The following is an 11869-nucleotide window of genomic DNA, read 5'->3' on the forward strand; positions in this document are numbered from 1 at the left end:
ACTAACCGGCACAAATCTCCACATTAGAACTTTACCATTCTGCTGTGGGTGATGGACATGATTGCGACTGTCCAGCAATGCGTTTACACGAATCGAGACAGTCACTTAAACACACGTCTCTTTCAATTGTTGTCCACCATGCGATTGATCTCAATGACACTGGACATGAGTGCCATGTTTCACAGATAAGTCTGCTTTGAAGGCATCGAAAGGCTCACTATGGGGGGATGTCTTAGCAAGATTTATTCTGCTTTTGTCGACGGCTACACGGGCAATGCCAAATTGAATGGTGTTGCTGCTGAGCACAGGTTGATTACAGGCTTCCAGCGTGTCCTTTGCGCACCATCAAAGTTGTCCCGAGCTGGTAAGTAGCTATAGACTGACGAAATAGAAACGGCAGTGCATTTTTTTAATGTCTCCAGCAAGCGCTTTGTGCCTTCTGCCATGCTTTGGCATCATGAGTCTGCCCAAGTTGCATGAGACGCAAAAGTGTGGAAACTGGGAAGCTCGTGCTGGACTATTGACTCTGATCTTAAGTTATGAGGCCACTTGTATTTTGAAGGCTGCATTCCTAGATTGCTTGTTCACAAAAGTTGATGTATACTTTGGGTGAAATATGCTATCGAAACACAAAGGAGCAGGCAAAGAAGCTTTAATGAACTATGAAGTCATTTTATTTTTTCTCCACAGTGCATGGTGATAAAATTAACCCTAAAAGATGTGCACAAGGTTGCACTATCTGCTTCCATTATCGTGGACTTGCATGACTGAAGCCAGAGTCGCATAACATTATGTTAGAACCAAGGACATCAGAAACAAGTAAACAAAGTAACTTTAGGCATTGCCAACAGGGCACAGTCGCATCAACATGAGAAGGGTAACAAACCTGAATCCCTCTCTTCATGTTAAATAATAGTGATCAAGAGATGCATGAGGGAATTTTGTTCTGCTTTGAAGAGTGCAGTCTGCTACAGTTCAGAAGTAGGCTTTCCCACATGACTGCAAAAAAGCCTCCTTCTAACTTTGAGACCCCTGTAGAAAAATGTGAGTGAGAATATGCATTTTTTGCAACAAGCTTTATATTTGGGCGTCACACTTCACATATCATATGAGGAAGATATGACAGACGTCGAAGATCATGCGGTAGGTGCCCTGTCTGCCATCAAAAAACAGAAAAAAAAGAAAGAAAAAAACCCATTTGCATTTAGCAACAGCCAGCAATCCTGCTCTCCAGTTGGTCATTTCCAACCTGCAATCACCGAGGCTTGTGGAAGGCGAGATGACGCCGTTCACAGCAGAATGATCACTGGTCACTGGAGTACTTCTTAAAGAAAACAAGGTAGTGACTAATCAGGGACGTGTTGGTTTGGACCAATGCGAGTCTAACGCCCGAAAGTTCATGTACTGGCCAAGAATGACTGCCGATATCTCAACTTTCACTGACAGGTGAAAAACATGCAAGAAGTTTGCTTATCGACAGCCTGAAGAACCTTCTGTCTTTGCGCAACCCTCCAATTATGGGCCAGGGTAAGAAAGATTGTTCCAACATGCTGGAAAACTCTACACGAGTCTGTACAGTGCATACTCAAATTTCCCTCTGGCACCACATCCAGATCATGGCACACACACATACACATACAAAGTTCAATCTGGCTTTGGCGGAACATCCAAATCACTGTAAACACACACTTGCACACAGTCCAAACTGGCTCTGGCAACACATCCAGGTCACTGTACACGCACACACACACACACGAGACCAAACCAGCTCTAACAGAACATTCAAGTCTACACAGACACACAGAGTTTAAGTTGGCTCTCACAGACCAACCATACCATTGAACACACAGAGTCCAAAAAGTGTCCGGCAGAATGCCCAAATCACAGTACATTCATGAAGTCTAAAACTGGCTCCAAAAAAAGACCACTGCCACAACCCTAGTGAGGGCGGCGAGGATGAAGGCTATGAAACCGACGACGGACGCGACGCAGGTGGCTCGTGCAGGGTGTGAGCACGAGGCGGTCTCGCACAGCCTTCCCCCGTGCGTAGAGGCACCTTGACTGCACGGAGATCCGCTCCTCAGCTGCGTCACTGGTTTCGTCCTCGTCGTCGGAACTGCTGTCGGACTCTGAGTCTGACGGTGGGTATGGCTCAGGCTCCTCCGAGCAGAGGCAGACGTTGTGGAGCACCGCGCAGGCTGCCGCAATCGTGCCGGCGATCTTCGGGTGGTGGAACAGGGTCCGGGGCCTCTGCAAGCACCGGAACCTGCTCTTCAGCAGCCTGATGCAGCGCTCCACAACCGCCCTTGTGGAGGCGTGGGCGATGTTGTAACGCCCGGCCGGGGAGTCGAGAGACGGCCGCCCGGGCACGGGGCTCAAGAGCCACGGCTCCAGTGGGTATGCCTCGTCGCCTGCACATTAAATAGGAAGGCTATTCTTAGACGTGTGCACCACTCGCTAAGCCTTGCACCAGCCTTACTGATTATGCTTCATCCTTCAGATGTTTCATTTTGTGAGCATGTTTCCACAATAACCAGTTAGTCTGTAATTGGGCGTTATCAAATATTTGCCATGTAATACAAACATTTCTAACCTACAAGTGTGTATTATGTTTCTGTAGCTCTCATGCACTGAATGATGGAGGCCTTTAAAGATACACTGACACCCCCCCAAATTTTTATTAGGCAATTTAATATGGTGTCAGGACACAACCCAATTAATATTTTGCTGCAGAGTCACATACCTTTTTAATAAAGCCAAAAAAAACCCCAAATTCTCTGAAACCAAATGGCATATTGCATTCCCATATTAAACTTCACATTGTGATGCCTACAGAAATATGAACACAGGAAGCCTTTTAAAGTGAAGTAATTCTTAAGTCATTATTTGAACAGTATTATCACCCTTGATGACAATTACAAGCACGCTGAAGTGGTTTACCGTGCAAGCCTGTGTCCTAAAAGAAATAAAGACATCAGAAATATTAAAGCAGGCATTTTCTTACTTTTTCCTGACTTTCTCCCACACTAATACCAAATATAAAAAAAATAAAATAAAACACAGTTAAAGCGTTATTTGAATAATCTGAAGGTTAATCAATGAACTTCCCAGTCCCAATATGCGTTAGGTGAGGGCGGAGGGTGATCGGCAAGTCTCATGAGAGTCACTAGCCCTTATCAGTGAAAGAGTTTCGCTGCGGTCGACGCCATTTGTGTTGTGGTGTGGGTTGACCGTTTGTTGGAGTTGCAGAGTCTACTATGTATGAATAGAAGATTATTTAGCCTCAAATTTATAATATTAGCCTTTTGACATCCACGGCCCTCATTGAGAAAATTGAAGCAAGTGAATCCACACTATCGAGAAAAACATCTACCGTAATCACACGCATGCTACCGCGTTGCTCAGTTACACCTGCTTGTTCCGCTCGTAGCAGATATATTAAAATAGTTTGTTTCACTTGTTTCAGTTGTCCTGCCAACAGTTTCCAGATCGTAACTAGAAGAGGCGCTTCCTCTTCATCACAACGTAGCAGAATTGTTCTGACTCCAAAAACTTTACCCACACCATGGGAAACATTGGCTGCAGCAGAATTCAATAGAACGATAATTTCCGATACAGCACTAACTTCTCTTCATGCTAAATAATTAAATTACTGCAAAAGCCAAAAGTTGCAAAAACAAAAATGCATAGAACCTGCTGTTTCAAAGCTTACAGTGCCACTATTATGTTATCCAGGTTGGAATTTATTGTTTTGTTGAATTCCCACGCTGGTGAACCGATTCACCTATTTTAAAAGAAGCAAATATTTAACATACATAGCACAGTTCACCTAAAGACAGGCATCCGTCGTGGTGATCTATGCTTCCCAATGTTTGCCTAGAGCAGATAGCGCATCCACACAACCCATTATGTAAATTTAGGTTGTACGCTGGTAACGCGATTCAATCTTCACTGAAGCACCGAATGGTACGGCACCATTTTCCGCTAAAATTGTTTTCCCACCAGTACTGTGCAACAAAATAAATGCAAGGAGCTACACCATCTCGCGCGCGAACGCGGAAAGCCCATAGACCGTTCCATTAGGGTCATAGCAGAGAGGGTAAAAGAGACCCCGCGTGTCGTCCGCTCCGCCGAGTGGGGTGTAGCTAGCGTCCGGCTGGCGTGCAAACTCTGTTTAAAATCGCGTCATTTTGGAATGCGCAGATTTTGGTATGCCAGTTGTCGTGTTATACTATGCTAGATAAAAAGACTCACAGGGTCCAATTGCGCTGTTACCTGCGTGCAAATAAAAAAAAAAATAGGAAAAACTGTGTCAGATTGGTCGGTTTCTTTGTCGAAAAGTAAATCCGGTTCCTGTACGTTTTTTTACTATACAAAGTTCGTACTGGTGTAGGACTTTAGAGACCATGAGTGGAAGTCTGAAATAATAAATAAAACATGCTCTCCTGCCGCAATACACGCAGTAGTTGAGGGTAGTACTGCCGGCTGACTCAACTGCTATTTAAGCAACGGAAAAAAGATAAGCTAGTTGGTCATTTAGCAAAATAGAACAGCAGAGAGCTCTATGCTGATTTTGGAGTAGCCACAACTATTCTAAGAACGCGAACCACTTCACAACGGCAGCCACGAGCGAGAGTTCGATGTTCGGTAGAGCCCGCCGATACAGCCCAAAGATGGAGAACGGCAACCTCCCGGTTTGTTGTCTGCTAGCGGAGTCGGGCGCGTGCCCTCTCTCTCGTTTTAACCCGCCGAACCCGCTGAACTTCCCGAATGTGTGGAGAGGGCGCTGCGTTCAAACAAAATGGTGCCGCCCAGAGAGCGCTAAATGGAATGGTCTATGGGCGGCCATGCTTCTATCCCCGCTTTGATGATGATGATAGCACGACAACGCCACCTGTAGTTCGATCTTGAGGCCAATAGATGCCTCATGCGCCACAATATTCCTCGGCGCCGAGAAGAGCAGAACCAACTGGCGAACTGTTTTCTACCACGCGCTTTTCTGCATTACCTGGCTCGTTCGTGTCTTGTGCACCATCTACTTTTCGGCGGTTACGTGGAAATAAATCTTGACTTGAGTTAGCGTGAATGATAGTGAAAGAGGTGGTGCAATGATTTTCAGACTTCGGCCAATTAACTGCGTAAATTAATCACCTGTCACCTATAAAATGAAAAACAGAAAACGATTTTTTTTTTGCGAGTGATAGTTTTTATTTTAGGAAATTAAATCAAAGGTCAAAGTGCCTCTCAACTCTCCACGTCACCTTTCGAGTGAAGTACTCTGGGGGACCAGGTGGTTTCCCCTTGGGTTCTCTCTTCAGAGACCCCAGCCGCTTCCTCCGCGATTGTCAACTTTTAAAGGATTAGCATCGTCGAAGATTGTGGCGAGCAATTGACACAAAAGACAATTCGCCACAGGGCTGACGGCAAGTGTAGCAGCGGAGGGGGACAAATTTTTGTTGACTGCGATATATCGCCCAGTGACGCTGTCACCGTAGTTCCTGTAATCGCCACTTGTTGTTGCAGATCGGCAAATAATTCGTTTTTTTCTTTGCGATTATGCAGCGGAATAGCATTTTTTAAAGGCAAGGCAATGAGTTTTTAGTCACTTGTGCTTGGATAAACAATATAAAAAATACAAACTGTCAATTCTTTCAATATTAAAATCGTTGCACTACCCATTTAAGTTGCCCTCAACTGGAACTTTCGAGCACTAGCTCAAGGAAGCTCACCGAGCAGGTACTCGCCGTCCTCGAGCAGTCTGCCGGCGACGCACTCTTGGCGCACCCAAGATCTCCTCCACACGAAGGAGTCGTGCGTTGAGCCCGGCATGCAGGGGTCGAAGGCCAAGATTCTCATGTCGGCGTCGCACACCTAGAATGAAAAGGGGTACGGCTCTGAGAGGGAGGCAACAGAGTCATGCACTCGGTCGCAGTTGTTATTAAGAAATACTCCAAAACCAAGGTGAAGACGAGATCAAAGTAACGAGAGAAACAGCTTGCTCTTTGGCTTGCTGACTCTGCCTCCCCCATATTTAAACTGTTTCTCTCGTTAGGTCAAGCGTTTTTTTTTATTACTTTTAACGCTAATTTTATTTAGAAAGAGAGAGGGAGTTATCCTCACCTATGTTCCAGCCCCAACTTTGAACACAATGCAGGCATCGATCGATGCTCTTCAATACACTTTTATAAATGCCCCCCCTCGTGACACTGTAGAATTTTTCTTGACGAGCTTAAGTATTCCCAGACTTTTCCATCGCTACGACGAGCCACTTTCGAACGTGTCTAGCTACTAAACGTTCAGGCCGGCTCCTTGGCCACTTTTCGATTCTATTTTGGTATATTCATTAACCCTTTAACCACCCGGCCCGAGCTGTACTCGTCATGGAAGGTTGTACCAATATCGCCGATGACTAGTCACACTCGTCCAGCCAAAAATGAGGGTTTGTTTTCACTGCCAAACACGAGACAGGTTCGTCTGTCCATCCATCCATCCATCCATCCATCCATCGCGTATCTAGCCTTGTAACAGTGATCAGAAATGGCAGCACGCTTGAGTGATTCCGGTGACGACCCTCGGAAACGGGCTCTCTCTTGCGGCAGTTCGAACAGTAGCGACGATGAAGACATTGAATTTGCCTCTGGAAGTGAGTCGGACATGGATTTTGAAAACGAAATGGACTTAGACGACGATTACAGTGACTAAGAAGACGACGCGCTGGGTAATGTTCGAGTGTGGCAACGCGTAAACACTGAAAACCCACAACCTGCGCCTCCGAGGTTTCCCGTTTTGTGCAGTGCCTGGGATTCTGCGGCAACCCACTGAAAAAAAAGACATTCTCGGGTGGTTCGAGGTTGTTTTTTTTTATTGGGACCTTGTCGACCTCGTTGTGACAGGGACAAACCGCCACGCGGATCCGCATTTAGCAGCGCGGGGTTCTTCATGGAAACCGGTGCACCGCGAAGAGATGATAGTGTTCCTTGCGCTAATAATTTTGCAAGGAATCGTTGGCAAACCGCAAGTTGAGATGTATTTGTTAGCGCTAGTACGGAGAAACGTCTAGGCACTTGATCTTTTGTTACAGTGCGTATGTTCAAATAAATACTGCGCATTTCAGCATGTGTTATTCTATTACTCTTACATGCACTGAGAGAAAGCTTCCACAAAAATCAGCTTTTTCTTTTAAAAGTTTTGTGTTAATACCAATCAAGTAATGTATTTGCAATATCAGAACGACGTAAGAAAGAATATGTGGAAATAAAATTTGGTAAAGATTGTACATTTTTTTCGAAAATAACTTGGTGGTCAAAGGGTTAACTGCATACATTTCATAGTCACAGACAGGATGAGGACGGCAGGGCGTTTATCATAGGACGCCCGGACTCCAGCACGCGCTCGTTGCCTTCTGTCATGCTTTTGCTGTGCGTGCATGGTCGAAGCTCGTGAGAAGTTTAAGTGTAGGAAGCAGGTCAACTGAAAGACTTCCATTCCATTCTCATCCTGAGAGGCTAGGTTTATTTCATTAGACTATCGGTCATCATCATCCGTAACTAATATGCTTAAACTGATGGACCTGAACCCGCTCCACCTGCACCGTCAAGTTAAAATTTCTCTATTCACTATCAGATAACAGTTCTGGCCTGTGAAGTGAACACTATTTATTTCCAGATCAGCACAGATCAACAAGACTAACACCAAAGTCAGACGGCGTTCTAAGATCCTTTTCACTAAGCTCCTTTATAAAATTGTCCAATCTGCTCACGATGTTGAGTGAGCACGTGCCCTACGGCATGAGCTGGTTCGCCGATTTTATCAAGAAGCTTGTTCTAAAGGCCTTTAAAATGCCCATTTGACAGGGGTATTAACCAAAGTAATACACATATATTTTGCCAGAACTAAACTTTTTCAAAGGTGGAACTGCTTGCCGCCATTGCTTATTGAAAGCATAAATGTTGAATCACTTGAGTGTCTGCTAGTGTCCCAATTGTAGTAACTCGAGTACGCCAACATTGTCTGGTTCCCCCACACAGTCTCCGGCATCAATAAGGTAGAAACAGCCAAAAAATGACAGCGAGGTTTATTTGCAATACATATAGTAGGCACATCTCTCCCTCTGACCTTTGCAGGCCCCCCCCCCCCCCCCCCCCAACTGGATTTCTCCTCTCTAGAAAAAAAAGAGCAAAAATGGCTAGACTTATATTTCTATACGAATTAGCCAACAATCATTTTAACCTACCAAAAGAAAATTATCTAATCCACACAAGCAGACAATTAACATGGTACAACCATGGCAAACTTTATGAGGAAGACGTTGCTCATAATAACGGCTTTAAATTCTCCTTCTTTTCTCCAAACCATTAACGAATGGAACCTACTGCCTCAAAAAGTTGTTCATTCCTCTTCTATTGAAATCTTTCTCAATTACTTTGATGCCCACATTTCATCAAAAACTTACATTTTATACTGTTTTTCAAAATGCAATGTATCAATTGTATTGAAGTTATTTACTAATTTTTCATTCTTGACTTCCATATTTGCATTGAATATTGACCTGCAAAATGTGTGCTGAATATTGTTTTTGCTCGTAATATTTCAAACTGTACCACCCTACAAACCCCAAATGGGGTTAGTAGTAATGGAAATAAAATTAAACCCTCTCCTGCTTGGGCGGCTCTGCTGCATGCAGTATCTGTAAATAAATAAATAATAAAAAAATAAAAACCATAGTGTCTACAAATATGCAGGAAAAGGACACCTTTTCTGGGAATTATGATGGGCTTCAAGAAAAACCCTGTACTACCACATATGTGTAGCACAACAGGGACTGCTTAGACTTTTCGATGCAGTGCCAGCAGCCGAAAAAATTGGATTTGAAAATATTGAAGCAAAAGCCGAACGTGCCTCTTATAATACTGTACGGCATTCCTCGATAAGCTTAAATACCTTCAAACTTCCCAACGGTCAGGCGGACCTTAACCTCTTACTGCTAAAGGCACCACAGTCGGATCTCCTCCCCCAATACAAAACGCAGTGTCTAGAGTGCCGTCTAACGGCACTCTTGTGGAGTGTTCAAGCGCTGTTCGACGGCACTTTGCGCCCACATTCGAGTGCCGTCCTAGGATGCCCCTATCGAGCAAATTCCGTCCTTTTCCTTTAGCAAAGAATGTCTTGGTTTTGGCACTTTGTGGCCGAAATTAGTATGACGAAAATAATCTCCGGAGAAGGGGAACAGGGCAGACAAAGGACAAACGCAGCTAGTTGACTGGTGCGTGACCGAAAAAATCCGCCTGGTCTTGGTATTGAACGAGGGACCTCTCCATAGAGCACTACACTGGAAATGGAAATGTCCCAATTTGGTACCAGGACCAGGCGGATTTTTTCGGTTGTGCACCAGTCACCTAGCTGTGTTTAGAGATTTGTGTTTGTTTTTTGTCCCCCTTCTCCACGGGATTATTTTCTTCCCTCTTGTCCAGCTCGCATGCGCCTTTGCATTTAATTGCATTATCATCGAAATTAATCTGTCCACCTCAGCAGTACTTTTTTTTTTTTTTCTTGTATTACATTTGCCAATTATGACTATACTCAGATTCCATAAAACTTTTTTCATAACAAATAGTAACCGGTCTCACAAATGTTTAGGTTCAATAGTTCCTTTCCGAAATTCAGTCTGGCCGCTTCGATGACTATCATCATCATCATCTAAAAAAATGGCATATGTGTCGTACTAATGGCGGCCTTCTGTTTACCGAGGAAGGAACATGTTGAAGATACTCCTAAGCTGAGGATTCGAGGCCTATACATTCGAGGCATTAGCATATTGCGAAGCAGGAATTGAATGCAAGAGCTGCGCAAGCGTTCATTTCTATAACTCGGGCCCACTCAGTCTGTTAGTAGCCCAGAATCCACTTGAAAGCCCCTTGATGTATAGAACTTTATCAAGGCGTCTATCTGGGTTGGTGCTTCATTCTGACTGGTTGAATCTTTGTGGCAGTCAACACTGAAAGAAATGATCGAGAAAGAACTGTACAGTGAAGAGCAGATTCTTGTAGCCGTCGACTTGCTAAAGTGACAGAGCCCGATAGAATACTGCAGGCTACAAGTTCATTACAGCCGTTAGTACGGCAAAAGTTAAACCGCCATTTCAGCCACCAGATGGCACTAAATTTCGGAGTCTGTACGCCTGCCTCAAAAAAAAAAAAAAAAGTGGAACCTTTTTTTTTTTTTTTCTTGAGGGGGAGGGGGAGGTGTATTGCCGTTACTTGAGAACGTTGTTGCCGTCACTCGAGAAGAACTTAAATTTATTTTAAATCACACTCGCAACCTTCGAGAGAGTGCAACTTCGTCAAACTTGATGAGATCGCGCACCTGTACAGCGCAGGCACAAACATACATAAGAAAACATGCTGCTCGCTCCTGCAGCGTTTGTCTCACTCGAGTTTTACGGTAAAACAAATTGTCGGCGAGCTGCTGATGGAACGCATGTCAGAATAAGCGTGACTTGTATTTGACACTTTCCGACGGCACTTTAACGCTCCGCAAGAGCGCCGTCGGACGGCACTCTAGCCACAGCCAATACAAAAAGAAACCGAGGAAAAGGAGATGTGAGCGCGCAGGAACGTCAGAGGGAATAGACAATAAACACAAGGGACTTCTCTCTCTGCCCGCTGTACCTTCCAAAGGGAGCGAGCAAGAGCGTCATCTGCTCCTAGTGCAGGAACGGCGTGCGAAGTTCGAACGCCGAACGGTGGCGTTCAGACGCTGACGTTCGAATTATGAACGCGGGCGTTCGATGAAAATGGTCCGACTTTTTTACTTACCACCATGACGTTGAGCGCGTAGTAGTGTTTACGACACCAATATAGAGCCTTAGTCACTGTGCGGTCGTGCTGTGACGGGGCCTTGATGGCAACGAAGGTGCCGTCCACACATCCGACGACGCCGGGCAGGCAGCCGCGTCGAACGAAGGCCTCCCGGGTCGCCGCCTTCTCTTCGTCGGTCTGCGGGAAGGCCACCCATTGCCTGCCGAGGCAGTTCACGATTGCCGTGGCCACGGCGCGGATGGCCGCGCTGACAGTCGTCTGGTGCACAGCGAAGTGCTGGTCCCACGCCACCTCGCCTTGGTACCTGCCGGTGGCGAAGAAGTGAAGCGCGCACAGCACCTGCTGTTCGACCGTCATGACGGTACGGCCGCGGCGCCGCCTTCTCAGAGCCGGATCTGCTCGAAGTTGGTTGCACAGCCACCGTACTACGTTCTTAGACAGTCGATAACGCTGCCGGAATTCCTCGTTGGGCATGTCGAAGGCGTTGACATGTTCGAAATACCGCCGTCGCTGACGAAACAGGCCAAGCAAAAAAAAAGCCGCCACGGCCGCCATTTCTGCTGTTTTGACGAATGAATGGATATCTCAACCCGTGAACAGAGAGTTCGGTCAATGGGAGGCGCGGGCAGAGCCAGGGCGTGCACCAGACTCGGAAAGGGGGCTTGGCATGCTCTCTCGACCAGAGCCGTATATAGGGAGAGTTTGGTCAGTCTACGATCTCGCCGCCGAAACGCTCTCCTCCCGAGTGAGCCAATCAGCACGCGGCGCAGAGCGAGAGGCATGAGCGCATGCGCGTGAACTCCCGACTGCTCCCAGCTGAGTGGGGAGGGCCGCCATCTTCGATCATTCTCCCGGCGGAATGCGTGGGATCGGCATCTAAATCTCGATTATTGCCTTCTATATCGCTGGCTCTGGCAAGAAAATGACATTCTGTTATTCCTCGGTGGGTTAAACAGCTAATAAACGAAGATTTTTGGGCGTATGGCCACAAACTTTTATTCAGGCGAAAAAGAAGTCGGCCGGTAGCAGACGACGCGTAGCCTCAGCAGTGC

General features: G+C 45.9%; 1 protein-coding gene across 1 annotated transcript; it reads right to left on the reverse strand.

Moving 5' to 3' along the window:
- Nucleotides 1–220: 220 nt before the first annotated feature.
- On the reverse strand, nucleotides 221–11473 carry LOC115313546 (putative nuclease HARBI1). Its single transcript, XM_029972552.3, has 3 exons — nucleotides 10815–11473; nucleotides 5730–5871; nucleotides 221–2411 (listed from the first exon to the last, which is right to left on the reverse strand). The coding sequence occupies exons 1-3, from the start codon at nucleotides 11370–11372 to the stop codon at nucleotides 1939–1941; spliced, it is 1173 nt and encodes a 390-aa protein (XP_029828412.2). The 5' UTR covers nucleotides 11373–11473; the 3' UTR covers nucleotides 221–1938.
- Nucleotides 11474–11869: the final 396 nt, after the last annotated feature.

Source organism: Ixodes scapularis, unplaced genomic scaffold, assembly GCF_016920785.2.
Source record: "Ixodes scapularis isolate PalLabHiFi unplaced genomic scaffold, ASM1692078v2 PGA_scaffold0__279_contigs__length_252992795, whole genome shotgun sequence".
Taxonomy (NCBI): Eukaryota; Metazoa; Arthropoda; class Arachnida; order Ixodida; family Ixodidae; genus Ixodes; species Ixodes scapularis.

Coding starts and splice junctions, on each gene's coding strand:
- LOC115313546 (XM_029972552.3), bottom strand. CDS start 11,372: ATGGCGGCCGTGGCGGCTTTTTTTTTGCTTGGCCTGTTTCGTCAGCGA. Junction 5,872..10,814: donor ACGCGCTCAACGTCATGGTG/GTAAGTAAAAAA, acceptor TTTTCATTCTAG/GTGTGCGACGCCGACATGAG. Junction 2,412..5,729: donor GGACGGCGAGTACCTGCTCG/GTGAGCTTCCTT, acceptor TTTAATGTGCAG/GCGACGAGGCATACCCACTG.